The sequence below is a fragment of the Pocillopora verrucosa genome, chromosome 3, assembly GCF_036669915.1.
Source record: "Pocillopora verrucosa isolate sample1 chromosome 3, ASM3666991v2, whole genome shotgun sequence".
Classification (NCBI taxonomy): domain Eukaryota; kingdom Metazoa; phylum Cnidaria; class Anthozoa; order Scleractinia; family Pocilloporidae; genus Pocillopora; species Pocillopora verrucosa.
Genome location: NC_089314.1, coordinates 14424229 through 14439042, shown reverse-complemented (window position 1 = coordinate 14439042; position 14814 = coordinate 14424229). Strand labels below are relative to the sequence as shown.

Here is a 14814-nt window from a genome sequence, read left to right as displayed (position 1 = left end):
AGTTAATTAATAGTTGGTTGTACTGTCAAATTGCCATTTAACACTAAAAAATGAAGCAACTTCTATCGTTGGATAGACTTCCCTGTTCTTTATTTATTTCAGTATTTCCCCACGGTTGCCCCATCTAACTTATCTTTAGACTTAAATGGCCAAACCTTTTCTTCAGTATTTACCCACCTTTCTCTGTTATAAATCCTCACATTTTCTGTCAATAATCACCACTTTTACCCCGTGTATTCCCCAACCTTTTTCCTCATACCCTCCCACCTTTTTACCCAATATCTGCAACATTCTTTTAAATGTCAGCACAATATTACGCCGTGAGGCATTAATTGCATCTTTACTTTTAAAAGATGTTGTGATATATGCTTAGAGTTATCCTGGGGTCCATGATTAAAAATGGTTTTCCAAAAAAAATTTTTTCGCCATCATTTAATGTTTGAAAGATGAAAAAAGATAATAAGACAAGTAAACAACAACATCAAAAACAAACACATTATCTCCTCGACTGCCGTTGATCGTCCAATTCAAAATTAGGTGTCAACCAAAACTTGAGGGGATAATGCTTTACTCGTGGTCTACTCACCTGTGAAAAGGCTGCTAAATACATACACAACCTATTTACCACTAGGTAGTTATTCCAACAGGTAAATTTGCATGAAATGTGTTGAAATCACATCTTTATGCCTAATCAACAATATTCCTGGTCGAACTCGTTGCAAAACAGAGTTTTTTAATTCTTTTGCAGACGTTAAAAGTATTTGGCTGACTACGGTCGTTCTACCGTCAAACAATTTACTGAGCAAAAAAATTTAAAAAAATACGTTTTGCGTTTCATCTATAGCTACCTACCCTTTTAATTTTCATTATCTTTTGTGACGAAATACCGTTAGCCGCAAAAAAAGCTTTTGGAATGAATTTACTTTGCGCGATAGAGGGATTTGATTAGAATAATAAATTATTCTTATTCCTCTAGTCATCTTGTTTTTTTTTTTTTATACAGCAATTTTATACAGCAATATAAAAATTGAATTTCTAAAAGTTACTTAGAATTACACGCGTATTCAATGTTTTCGCATTACTGCAAATATAGACCTACAGCTTTTAACATATTCTGGAGTCTCTTTGAAATCCACGCAACTATTCAGGAAGAGCAAGTAAAAAGATATAATTTATTGCTTTAGGCAAATATCAAGCTGACACTTTGTCGGAAATCCAACACAAAAAAGCCTATGGCGCTTTCCTTAATTGATATTTGCATATTTCGTAACTCGCTTTGGTAGCTAAGCACTTGGTCTCAATCGGCAATCACGTAGAACGTTCTTCTGACGCTTGCTTCAATCAAGATTCAAAAGTGATACTTAGAGGCGAATCGTTTGGTGAGTAAAAGCTCTTTAATCCCTCTAAATCGATTATAGATATATTTTTTCTGCACGCACATAATTGGAAGGAAGGTTGAGTAGTTGTACAGAGTTCTGGGACTTATAGAGGGGGAAAACTATATTTCCTCCGGTTTCCAATTTCGTGACAGGTTACCATTAACTAAAAAAAGGATACTGATTTCAATTATAAGTTGACCATCTTATCAGTAGTTCCTCTGTCAGCTTCCAAGTGAAACCCAGATGATAAGCAGGAAAACTCTGTGGATAAGGAGAGCTATTCAACATGATCTGCTTTGAATTCTTTAATTGGGAAACAGTTCGTTGCGTGACTGGAAGTTTTCCTCCTCTAGAAAATGCTAGGCCACTACAGACCGACAAAATATTAAGGCAAGTAGGCTTATGAAGCTGGGTTAACGCCTACTTTCGCGATTTGACTTATAAAGTATAATTGTGTATTATTTGTTACAAGTTCCTACCGGAAACTAACGTAGTTTTAAAGAGGGACCTTGAGTAGTGGAACTAAAAGAAATGCTTTCGTAATTTCAGAATATTTTTCATTTTAAGCTTCTGTTTCGTGCCGTCACGAAAGAACTGTATGTGACACGCATTCATAAGAATTTACATAAACTATCATAATTACCGGCGCTTGATTTTTAATTTCAGTGTTCGTAACGACGAGATTAAGAATCCAAAGTTTAATCGGAGCTGCATTTCAAGCCATCAGGTAAATATTGTTCATCTTTTCCGCTTTCTTTATATTCTCCTATTTTTTATTGCTAATAGCGTTTTTTTTTAAGATTTGGAAATCACTTGCGTTTTGAATAATTTAGTTAAGAACCTTTTAAAAAAAGTCGAGCCTTTGATAGCCGAGTGCCGTCAACTGACGAAACCGCTTCGATATGTGTGCCATGTATTAGACGTGGTCTCACCGTTTCACTGCTTTTAAAAAAAATCCTTAAGTTCTAACGTCAATAGAATCTGTGAGTGGGCCTCAGACTACTTTGTAAAATAAATTCTGCTTGCTTCACCTTCTTAAATTTGGCAGGTTTACTAAACAGTGGCGCTTGGCGATTAATCGAGGAATACAATGTGCCAGGAATGGGGCAAATCCTCGCTTTATTTTAAAAAAAAATATTTTTCTTTCCAACAGATATGCACGATGCAAAGATGAAATTTCACTTTAAGTATTCGAAATGGTTTAAAAATACCTTTGTTGTCTTGACTCTTTTGCTACTCACAACTGGATGGTATCTTTGGAACAGATCAGATGAAAATGATGACGGAACATCATCGCCTCTGAAAGACCTCTCTACGAATAAATCCTCCTTGGGTAAGTAATTTGAATTAGTAGGTGAAATAGCGATTCAAAGTGGCCAGATGTAAATGGAAATCAAAAAGTCTAATGAGAGAGGCCCACTTGGGAATAATTTAGTCTTTAGAAATTGGTTTCGTGGTAAAAGCAAACGTTAAGTACACTGATAATGACGTTCGGTTTAAAAGTAAAACTCGCGCACAAAAATCAAACATGTGTTAGTTTCTGCGTGGCCCAAAAATATTCTCGTACGTTTGTCTGAGAAAGGCAGACAAATACATATTGCGTCATAAGTACCTGAAAAAGAAGTACGAATCACTGGAAAACGAAAGTCGGCTGGAAGTTCTTGTTCGACCATCCAGCTCTTTTTGTCGCTTAGGCAGGGTGGACTTAAGGCGCAGAGGCAGGATCTGTTATTCAGTCTCAATATACAGACTTATAACAGCCAAATATTCCTGTAAAGAGTACCTTTCTCGCCGACAAAGGATTTTTTTCCTTCAAGGATCTCGAGACTCTCCATGTCTTCCTGGTAGAATTCCTGACAGCTTAACCAAACTGTATGAGCTCTACAATGATGTTCAGACATTTGTCATGTTCATTGGTTACCCTCGAAGTTCTCACAGTCTTGTAGGAGCTATTTTGGATGCTCATCCTGAAATAATAATTCCTCACGAGTATCATATCATAGAGCATTGGAATTCTTTCCAAGAAGAAGCAATCAAGAAATCCAGTTTGCTGAAATATCTCCTTTTCTTTAATCTGCACTCGTTATCCACGTGGCAAGCCACCTTTGGTAACCGAGCAGAAAAACCTGTCTTCATTGACGATGGTATATATTCTTACAATGTCCCTGGCTCTTGGCAAGGGACATTCAATGACAAACTTAGGGTAAGTTTTACTCATCCTATTATCCTGTAATGCTTTGTTACTTGTGCAGCCAAAATCAACCAGGATAAAATCATCCAAAAACAAGAAAAAAAGCATCCTAAACAAGGAAAAAATTACGGTTTTTAAGCTCAGAAATTTATCCAATTACCGTTATCTACGGTGAAAACCATCTAGCCGTCTGATGAGAGCGGCACAAAATCCACTCAGCAGGCATAAAAGACGTCAGGAAGTATTACATAGTACTGCAGAAAGAAAATCATCATGAAGAAGCTAAACTTGAGTAGATATTGACCAATGGAACATTAACAGAATAAGACTAACACGCTCAGAGGTTTAACGTTCTCACTTTTTAGAGGATGTACAATCAAGATAATCTATCTTATTATGAATCGAAATCTAGGTTATTGGAGACAAGAAAGGAGGTGGAACGACAATGGAACTTACTGAAAAACCTGAAAAGTTTGCTGCTCTTAAAGAACTCAATGAATCGCTTGGCATTTCTTTAAGATTTCTTCACGTCGTCAGAAATCCTTATGACGTCATCTCCACCTGGGTACTAAGGCTTTTCAATTTACGGCGCAAAGCGAGCGATGGATTACCTAAGGTGAGGTCTAATCCTTCGGCCGATTAAAGTTAATTTGCATAGCATGTAAAGCACCGTTGTAAGGGATCAGTCCTTCGATACCTACGCATTTTATCTCTTGCTGTAATTAGAAACTTAAAAGTATAACTTATGGAAAATGTGGAATAATCTATGGTGCTCAAAATAATTTGATCCAGTAAAAACGTTTATCTCTATTTTTTTATCATGAGTGTAGCTAAAGTTGTTCTTAGGAAACCACAATCATCCCCTTCCTTTTCTAGTTCAGGTTAGTGAAAACGCGCAAATTCGAATATTGTACAATGATGGCATAAGTCATTTCCCGGACACTCCATTTTCCGGTTCTTCCCGCCGCAAGAATACGGGCCTGCTGATGTACAAGGTGGACAGCAGTATAAGCCACTTCTCGTGCTTAAACTTGTGACTTTCCCTCCTGTCACCTGACTTCCGCTCGAGTTGTCGAAACGTCAGTTACCACTTCCGACAATAGTCCTTCTCAGGACAACACTTACCCAGACGCTCAGACTATACTACCGCACGATTTGCTAGCCTTCCTGGGTGTTTAGCTGCGAAATATTAAAAAGTACAATCTTGATAGCTAATTTACTAATAAATTTAATGTTTGTCCTCTCTACGATTTCGCATGTGAAACCTCGCAATCAAATATCTTGCATTAATATGTGTTTATCACACAGATAAATAAACCAGCAACGCTTGATGGTTTTATAAAGTCTTTCTTCGAACTGGTTGAGACAAATGAAAAAATTCGACAAACGTATGGCGATGACACAGTATTGGATATTTTAAGTCACGAACTGATATCAAAACCTAAAGAAACAATGATGGCAGTATGTAAATTTCTTGACGTCACTTGCAAGAGCGATTATCTTCAACAAGCTGAAAGTATCCTATATGGGAAACCGTCTATTACAAGAACATCGGTCGCGTGGACTGAAGAACAGAAGCAGAGAGTTCAAGACGAGATGAGAAAATATCCACTCTTTCAGTCATTCAGGTTTGAAGGGGAATACTGATAAAACAATGAACTTTGCAAAAACCTTACCTGGGTCCCCCCGAGTTGTCGGAATACGCTAGTATGATGATTGTTAACGTCACAGCTGACTCCTCAGTCGATGCGTGTTGAAGTCCTTTATTACTAACTTTCACAGCCGTCAAAATTTGCTGGAATCTTTAAAAAAATACTATTCGTCTTCACGTCACGTTTTTTTAAGGTTCCCGATCCCAGAACGTAAAAAATACAGTTCATACTATAGAGAAGCGACATTTTCAATGCTGTGACTGAGATATTTTATCTAGTGATAGAATGGCATTAAGCAGATGTGTACATTTTAATTTGTTAATTAATTTAATTTTCGGAACAGAGTAGAAGCGAGCCACTGAAATACATAAGGAAAAAGTTGGTTTAATTGCATGACCGACTAACTAACAGACTACGTTATTGACAAATCTACTAAATTATAACAATATAACTGATCGGTTGACTAACCGAGTAACTGATTACTGTGTGACTTATTTAAATGTTTAACCTGCATCCGAAATGCTTAATCATTAACATAGCTATGGCGTCTTTTTTCGCTTGAGGTAAAGTATCCAAAGATCAAACACTTTTGTTAACCCTTTAACTCCCAGATCTCACAAGCAGTTCTCCTTATTGTGGTTCATATAACTATTAGATATTAGTTCGGACAATTAGGTATTGGATCAACTACTGATCCCCTAATTGGTATTCTTTTTTGTCCTCATCACCTGTCAGCTTGATATTGTTGTGATATTGTAAAGAATAATTCTGTCTTGGTCACCCATGGGAGCTAAAGGATTAGACACTTTGGAGTCAGGTTTGAGTATCAACTGAAATGTCTGGTCCCATTGCTTACATTAATTTATTGCACAACGCCTTGCTAAGGTTCTTCAACAACAGACAATAGCAATTGCGGCGCTAAGGCAAATTACTCTTTCTTTAAGCAAATTGCTATGATGAACTATACGACCCGCTTCACCTCGTATATGTTAAAAACTGTCCTTAAGGGTCAATTGATAAAATTCTACACTTCTAGGAAGGAGGGAACGCCAGTGCTATTCTGTATGTCCTTGCCCCTCTATAGAGCTCCTGCCTCTTAAGATGTTTTTTGAATACTCAAAATCTCCTCAATTTTAAATGTTTTCTTGTTTTACCAGAAAAATTACGAAACAATAACTAGAGTACTCGTTTAAGGCCTCGTACCATCAATCAATAAAATACTTGTTCATGAAAGTTTCAAAATTCAAAAGACTTCAGGAAAGAGTACTTATTTATTTCTGCAGCGACCCACTCCTTCTCCTCGTCGGTCCAAATCACCTGATCCCGAGCCCTCGTCGACTCCTTATTAAGTTCTTTTTCAACTTTATCGAGATAGCTATTATAACATGTAACCTGTAGGAATCTACAAATTTGTATCATGGTCTCCCTTGGATTATTGATATAATCGTCAGTAGAAATGTCTAATACTGCATCACCATATAGTTTCCTTATTTGTGCATTTGTCTCCACAAGGGCGAAAACATCCTTCGCGTCATTTATCTGGTAATGAAATAAAGGTGGAAAATTCAATCAAAATGCTACATTTCAGCATAAAAAGAGACATTACAAGCTCTCCCCGTTTGTAAGGAAAACCAGTATTCTACGGTGGGAACGAACATCTCCATTTTCTTGAAAAAAATGGTGATTATTTCAAAGATACTCCTCAAAAGTTTTTTCGACGTTTTAGTAATTTAATTGACTGTTTTTTTTTCTGGCTTTTTTTGGCGCAAATTAAATCGCTAAATAAACTTTTAAAAACCTTTTCGAAAGGAACATGTCTTTTCTCCAGTCTGTTGGAGGAAAAAACAATTGTTCCGCTCCATAAGTAGGAAAATTTTCATCTGTCTAATGATTTTCGTAAAAATGGAAACGGCCTCATATCTCGTCCATTTTGGTATCAGTCATTCTTGTCTACCTTAATTAATATAAGAAAAGTTGATCGGTGATTCAATTGCAAACAAATGACCAATCGTGGCTCACCTCTACGGCAGATCTGGACTGTCTCATTACATTCAAAGCAATAACTTCGTATGGGTTTGTAATAGTGTGAAGAAATTTCAGTGGAATACCAATGACATTTTGGATGTCTTCAAGAACGGTAAAGTTTCCTTGGTTCCTGGTAAGTTGTCTAGTGGTTGAACCACTACTGGTGTCACCAATAACCTGCAAGAAAAGTTAATGGTTTCGTTCTTACCCGATGAGTCAGTTGTACACGTATACTTATAGGCGAAAGGAAAATCATTAATCCTTGTTGATAGCGAGTAATAATTTCGACGACTGACGTTTCTAAACTGATTGTGAATTTACCAAGCCAGCATGGAATCAATCTAGAATTTCTGCTCTATGATTATCCTTATACATGACTACACAAGTGGTATCATTTGGTGAATTATGCAGGTTGTCAAAGCATTCCAGGCGATAAAAGCATTATAAAAATATTTCCCAAGAATTAGGAGAAAGACAAGTTTCTGATTATCTAAGTGTGCGAAAACTAGCTATGAAATAGTTGGAACTTATCATTCATGATTCATGCCTTTCAGGTGTTAATGCCTTTGATTCAAGTCTATGAAAATTACTCTCCCGAACTTAAATTGAGCAATACTGTATCTAACGGATGGACCAATTTCATATCAATGCAAATTAAGGCTAAAAAATGTGAACAACAACAGGAAGTTATTGACATCGTTTTCCCGTCGGGTAAATTCCTAGGCCCCTTCATTGAAAACTCGCTCTCATTCACATTCAAGAGGTCGATAATTATGATGAATTAGTAGCTTACTATCTAACCCCAATTAGCATATACCACACAGGTTAATAGCGCTTTTCGTGCGCGCTGATCGGCTGCTACGGAGCCGAAGAGACAAAATCAGTCGTCAGTAATTTAATTTACGACCATTTTTTGGTACATTGACAGAGATGAACGAATTTTTTGGTTACCTGTGGTATATGCTAAAACAGTTATTCACCTCAGTGTCAATGGGAGTGGAAGATATTTAATTCTACTTCGATGAAAAGTTGTAAATTATCGTTTAAATTCCTATTGATGAAGCTGCTAATAATTTCATCTTTTCACAGACGTATGTACACAAAAGCACCTAATAGTCAAAATCGGAAATTTTCTGTTTGTCTTTCTGTGTCAAATATATGCAGAAAAGGTTAATGGGTTTAAAACTAAAAGAACATTGATTTTGTCTAAGAAAATTTACTTGTAATTTGTTTGATTGATGTCTAACATTCATTTTTAGTTTGTTCTTAGCTTACCTTAATCTTGCCATTTGTTATCCCCTGCCATGTATCAGAAAGTGGGTAATACCGAGCACTCTCGACTTTGGATGTCCATACCCAGAACTGGCTTGATTTATTAGCTTGGTTTCGAAAAATAGCTTGAAAAGTGGAAAGATAATGCAAGAAGAAAAACAGCATATACTTTTGCTTGCCGCGTTCCCTGAGCTTCTTGTTTTGATACATTTTCCAGTTCCCTAAGACATCGTACTCTTGCGGAAGGATAATCTGAGGATGCGCATCCAATATGGCGCCAGTACGACTCTCTATAGTCTGTGAGTATCCAATAAACATCACGAATGTCTTGAGATCATCAAACATTCCGTTTAGCCTTGCTATGCTGTCAAGTAGAGGCTCTGGCTTACAAGACGTCCCTAGCATTGAAAATCAGGAATGAGATACAGAAGAGAAGCTTACGGCGGTGCAAGATTGCACTCAATTTACGATCCGTAAAGGATTAATTTACCTAATTAAAAATTAAGGGCATGGGTCTTTCATTGGAAACATGTGAAAGCCAATTTAAAAAAAAGGCAGACTCGATGACGAAATTTCCCCAGCCAGAGACCTTCCGCCTATTTCGAGTTTGGTATTTGCAATCACCCGTGTCACATTTTCTCATAGGGTAACACTCGGTATTTCTCAATTGAGAATGTGGGTAGTACCCGAGTAAAATGATCGTCTGGGTCGTCTGAGCCGTCTGATGCCGCTGATTTGAAGCATTGTCTAGAACAGCCAATGAAGTCGCTTTATGGAATAATCCGCGTTCGCCCGCGAGTAACAAATTCCACAACGTGCCTTCTAGTAAGCTTCCAGCAAGATAGTAGTTGTTCTTCGTGAGGAAATACAATGGCGAAACGTACTCGTATCTCAGATGACAGAGAGGTATTTTAGAGCGGTTTTTCGAAGAAGGGATGGTTGGAACGGGAACCATGTACAAGGAGATGGTTTTAAAAGCGTCAACGGACACTGGTTTGACGAAGGCACAAGTCGAGGTAAGCTTAATCATTTTGTTAACCTCAGCTGTAGCTTTATACCAGGTTGTGCCTCATTTTATCTCAATAATTCCACAAATCAAGCAAAACTAGCAATTTATATAGATCGTAGATGCATTTATACGTCAATAATAGCCTAACGGTTAAAGTTTATTAGATGTTGTTTTAGATCGTGATCAGGTACAGTTACAGACGGTTAACTCTGCTTTACTCAGGCTAAAGATCATTCACGTTCATCATACGCGTGTATTTAACTTTCAAGGTAATCCATTGAATTCCGAAATGTAAGGTTTTTATTTAAAAACATTATAAACATAAGAAGATCATATGCAAAGATGAGGACTTCAACTGTACAAATTTAAGATAGTTCAGTTGTATTGTAATTATTTTTATTATTCAACCATACTGTAACTAATGGTCAGGCATTATTGTAGTATTTCTCAATAGTTCTGATGCAAACCTCCTCTTTCTCCTCCTCGTCTCTCCTTTTCCACATAATAACACTTATGGTCTTTGATCAAAATGAATATTAAATAGTTTATGCATGTTTATTCAGTTGTCATCAGTGGTTTATTAATACTAATTTTAACATAATGAGTAATATAACAATTACACTGAATGATTTTTGCAGAAGTGGATTGGGAATCAGAAAAGAAAAAGGCCACAAGAATCATCTTCTTCTGCATATGTCACATTAAAAAGAATCAAAGGTGTCAAAGGACCAAATTCTTACAATTTATTTTGTGCTGAATTCTTTAACACAGGTACTTGTATTAGAAGGAAAATATATTTGATTTACATGTACTCAGTCATTTTCTTACAACACCGATATTGTCATTATTTTTCATTTCACTCCTGTTTTATCCATACTTAAACATGTACATGTGCAGTCAATTGTGGCTTAATGCTATATTCTTAAATAGGATTTAGCATTAAATACAGCTGTGGGTATGGTCCTGGGTTCAAATACTGTTTCAAGCAGGGATATAGACAATATTGTTAGCACACGGGAAGATCATCAACGTGACTTGATGGCCTCGGCATTTGCAGGGTTTTTGGCTTAAATGGGAAAACTAACAGTCATGAAGATTTCTGCAATGTGCGGTGTAACTGGAAATTAGAATATCAGGATAGATAGCATTTAAATTCAACACTTGCTAAGATTTGAAGGCCAGCACTCCAAACATTTGGATGCGCTGAACCACTGCCTCCTTCTCCAGAATGTAAATGAGCAATTGTCAATATTATATTAAAAATAAAGAATTTATTCATACTAGAAAATCTATCAGTATATTAAAAAACACTGGTCTTATAAAGAACACCACTGTAATAATAAAACTACTCACAAAAGTAGGCTGCAAAGGTGGTGTCATTTCCAAAATCAATTCTGAAAACTTCTTTACAGACACCTGACTGTGCAGGAATAACTTTTCAGCAAGGCCTATTAATTTAAAATGGAAGCCCACGGACGGTCTCTCAGGTGAACCTGGCCAGAACTGACAACGTACCAAAGTAACCGCATGGCTTTCACAGTCACAGACGGCGACTTCCTTCAGGTGCTGGTAACCTATATGTAGAAACAAGAAGCAAGGGATGTACACACACAAACACAATGAAGATAAAATCGTAAATCATTGAAGATAGTGCAGCACCAACACTGGGCAAAAGCATTTGTCTTCAAAACCTCTGACAATTGCAAACGTTTTGAAACCTTGTTTACCTTTGCTTTCGAAAGTCAACATTGTGCAAGCTTTGACTTTGTGTCCAACTTACCGAAGGCATCTATTAGTTTGAATCATTTGAGGATTCTTGTAGAACAAGAATGGCCGGATTCAGTTGCACCAGGATTAGGGAATAATGGAATGAATCTGTTATCCTTTAAAGAAATTGAAACAGGACAGTTAGTTTATAGATTTGTCCTTGTTTTCTAAATACATGCAATACTGCGTACGTGTCATCAATGCAAAACTTTGCTAATAGAGATTACAAAACAGTGCGTTAATCCATCAGCTTATTGAGGTTTGACAGCTGTATTTCCATATTTTAATTATACAAACAATTGGAATATATGCAAGCAGTGGTTGATAAATACCTTCCATTGCTCCAGAACGTGGAATTGATTCCTTTTCACGTGCAAATCATGAGCACAGATTAAACAAAAAAATTGCCTCGGGCCGCAGTACCGACATCGCACAGTCGCCTCTCGTTGTTTGCATACGGCACAAACATATTTCTCCGGGAGAGTTTCTTCCCCCACTGCTGTTGTCAACAGTTTATCCCGTATTTTTTCCCAGTTAGCTACGGAGCTGTAGTTTCTTCGATGAGCTTCAGAATGTTGAGCCTCATCAGGTGAAAATACGGGAATGTCGGGGTCATCGACAGCTTCAAGGAGCGAAGAGCTTCCTTGGTTCGGCTGAGAACCAGCTGTGTTTGAGCTGACTGTTAACGGAGTATGAATAACGGTCTTCCCAGTTCTTCAGAGGACAACCGTTTTCATAGAAACAGGTTCGAACTTCTTCATAACTCACGAAATTAAACAACGGGGTAAACTTTAAAATGACGATCAAAGCAAATAGCGAAACTACTCGGTCTTCTGGTACCGCACCAGACGGCTCAGATGATCATTTCACTTGAGTACTACTCACATTCTCAATTGAGAAATATTGGGTGTTACCCTATGAGAATATGTGACACGGGTGTTGCAATTACCATACGTCGCTGAACGCGAGGATCATTACGTCATTTTATCAAATTTTCGGACTCAAATTTCTTTCTATTCCGAAAAAATCCTGGAGAAGCCAAAAATTATTTGAATCATCAAATAATAACATACCTAGGGGGTTGAAAAATTGCTTTGCAACCTGTGTCTCCTTGAAAATATTGCTGTCTTCCGTTACAAATGATTCTTGATACAAATTCCTTCCTGCAATTGTCATCAGACTTGCAACCCCAAGTAAGATAACAAGGCATTTGAGAGTACACAGGCGAATTTTCATCATTTTTGTCCTCACAAATTTTCCTGAGAGTTTAAAAAAGACATCTTATGTTAAGTGAAACGATATCGATTGCATAGTTCTCAGTGGTGAAGCTGCACTTGATACCTGAAAATAAATCACTCATTTAACTTAAAATAAGCAGACAGTTATTTCCATAAAAAATATCGATTTAAGACAGAGTTTCTATTTCCCTCTCTAGATTATATATAGATCTAGAATCATTTCATCGAAACTGGGGAACAGATTCTATCTAATTTATTTTTCATCTCATCTAATCTTACCACTTGTATCTCGTCGGGGATTTTGTTTTTTGTAGGCTAGGATTACTCAATTACTCAATTACTCAGTCTTTGCTCGTGCTTTTCGCTTTTTGCTGAATTTAGTTTTCGCGTTCTTGTAACTCTGTTAATAAGACTTATATTACGTACTTCTTTTATATTACAAATTAAGTTTTATTTTGCATTTTGTATATTTTGGCCCAGTGAATTATTTTCGTTAGTTCAGATAAGGTTCTACGGCATGTTTCAGTCAATCGTCTTTTACCGCTATCACTTTGTTAGGTTCGCTTCGTTTCACTTGGTTTTGTATTGATTCGTTTGTTTTGTATAGTCGATAAATAAACTATTTTGACCGCAATTTTTTCTATAAAGCGACTGTAAGACTGTGAGACCCTGAAAACAATTATGTTATTGTTATGAATGATTTTAGAAAATACAACTGGCCATGATGGTGAAATACTTCCTGGGGAAGTATGTGAGCAGTTAAGACTCATCCTTTGAAATAAACACCTTCAATTTAATATAAATGAATAATTGTATATAGGTAATCTGACTTCTTGTCATCACTTCAAGTAAAGCCTAATGAGAAGCGCGGGAAACGGGAGAATAAAAATAATTGATGGACAGTAATCTCGACTGAATACTTTTTATATAAGCTTTAGAAATGAGCTCGTTTTATCCGTCAGTTGCATTTGTAAAGGAATAATAATATATAGATTTAGCCAAGCCTAAGAGCGGAGATCGCATATTTTTTTCCCGCACGTCTCAAGGGCACAACGCCTTGCCCCGGCCAGGACTAGAACCCGGGTCGTCCAGCTCGGAGCCCAGTGCACTGACCACTGGACTACTGGACAAGGCCGTGGCGTTGGCGTGCCCGCGGTACAGTTGACCACGCATGCTAAAAGTAGCACCTTGTACGGTCGGTCGTACGATCGTACGGTCGTACGGTCATATGTCCAAATTTTTTCGGCTTGATGGGTTACTACTACCATTTTGTATAATTATGGGGCTACGCTCTGCGAGCTCCGCTATTAGTGATCATTGCTGCGTAGATCGGAAAGTATTTATGACAAAGGATTTCGCTGACTTCCTCATTAAACAAAATTCTGCTAATTCTCCCTTTCACGTTTTTGAAGTATACAAAAGGATTTCAAAGATTCGAAAATGGAAGAACAAAAGAAAAAATGATTTCACGCACAAACCGACTTGAACTTTCATAACAAGGGGAAAGGATGGCTGGTCATGGAATTGTCAACTGTACTAAACAACGTACATGAGCACCATCGACATCACAAAAATGAAAGTGTCACTATCTTTTATCATGAAAAGCGCAGGACAAGACAAGATAAACAATTCTATATTTACATAAAAATTAACTTTTCTCTGATTTCTGACAAACATGTAAATTTTCACTGACCCAAAGTGAAATTCCCTGACCTTTCCCTAAAATTGAGAAATTTCATTTTCCCTTATGTTTTCCTGGCCTGTGGCAGCAAGCATGATCAGTTGTGTGACTATAGATAAGACCTGAAGATTACTTGCATAAAACTAAATTTAGATATTTGGATTGTAACCGTAAGTCGCGGTTTAGATTTATGCAGAATGGCTCTCATAAAGAAGATTCGGTTTAAGTTAGAGCCTAAGAGCATATTATCTATCACGTAATTAAGGATTGTTTTTCAAATTTAAGACCCATGCCAATGAAAAAATAAAGAGCGTGTCTCTTTTAAAAAAAGAATGCAGATATTTCTCCTTTTCACTCGATAATAGCAATTACTTGGAGAATAACCATTTTTCGACTGAAATACCTAACAAGCCAGGTATTCCATTAAATTTGTGATTTAAAATTCGAAATATTCTTTTAAAGTAAAAGATCTAACTCACCGCTAGTCGTGAATGAGGATAGAAGAGTTGATTCATACACTGATGCTGAGTGACATTTACCCTTAAAAACGAAACGCGGAAAATAGACTTGAAACTAATTATCGACAAACTGAAAAGTAGT

At 36.9% G+C, this 14814-nt stretch overlaps 2 protein-coding genes across 3 annotated transcripts; one reads left to right on the top strand and one right to left on the bottom strand.

Annotated features, from left to right (window-relative positions):
• The first annotated feature begins 1330 nt into the window (after window positions 1-1330).
• On the top strand, window positions 1331-5462 carry LOC131773320 (uncharacterized). Its single transcript, XM_059089317.2, has 6 exons — window positions 1331-1379; window positions 2046-2106; window positions 2533-2712; window positions 3197-3582; window positions 3983-4186; window positions 4879-5462. Exons 3-6 carry the CDS (start codon window positions 2535-2537, stop codon window positions 5215-5217), a joined length of 1107 nt encoding a protein of 368 aa, XP_058945300.1. The 5' UTR covers window positions 1331-1379; window positions 2046-2106; window positions 2533-2534; the 3' UTR covers window positions 5218-5462.
• Window positions 5463-5586: 124 nt separating this feature from the next.
• On the bottom strand, window positions 5587-14742 carry LOC131773319 (uncharacterized). 2 transcript variants are annotated; one of them, XM_066164009.1, is made up of 5 exons: window positions 14694-14742; window positions 12369-12636; window positions 8523-8917; window positions 7242-7424; window positions 5587-6761 (listed from the first exon to the last, which is right to left on the bottom strand). In XM_066164009.1, exons 2-5 carry the CDS (start codon window positions 12532-12534, stop codon window positions 6459-6461), a joined length of 1047 nt encoding a protein of 348 aa, XP_066020106.1. In that variant the 5' UTR covers window positions 12535-12636; window positions 14694-14742; the 3' UTR covers window positions 5587-6458. The 2 variants fall into 2 exon arrangements, with proteins under 2 accessions (XP_066020106.1, XP_058945299.2); XM_059089316.2 differs by having other exon boundaries at window positions 12369-12554; window positions 14694-14737.
• Between the last annotated feature and the right edge of the window lie 72 nt (window positions 14743-14814).

What these genes read in the sequence shown, in the direction of transcription:
- LOC131773320 (XM_059089317.2), top strand. Translation starts at nt 2,535, where the DNA reads ATGCACGATGCAAAGATGAAATTTCACTTTAAGTATTCGAAATGGTTT. An exon ending in TACGAATAAATCCTCCTTGG is followed by an intron (nt 2,713 to 3,196) that starts GTAAGTAATTTG and finishes TTTTCCTTCAAG; the next exon opens with GATCTCGAGACTCTCCATGT. An exon ending in CGAGCGATGGATTACCTAAG is followed by an intron (nt 4,187 to 4,878) that starts GTGAGGTCTAAT and finishes TTTATCACACAG; the next exon opens with ATAAATAAACCAGCAACGCT.
- LOC131773319 (XM_066164009.1), bottom strand. Translation starts at nt 12,534, where the DNA reads ATGATGAAAATTCGCCTGTGTACTCTCAAATGCCTTGTTATCTTACTT. An exon ending in GCAATTTTTCAACCCCCTAG is followed by an intron (nt 8,918 to 12,368) that starts GTATGTTATTAT and finishes TTTCAATGCTAG; the next exon opens with GGACGTCTTGTAAGCCAGAG. An exon ending in AGTCCAGATCTGCCGTAGAG is followed by an intron (nt 6,762 to 7,241) that starts GTGAGCCACGAT and finishes TTTCATTACCAG; the next exon opens with ATAAATGACGCGAAGGATGT.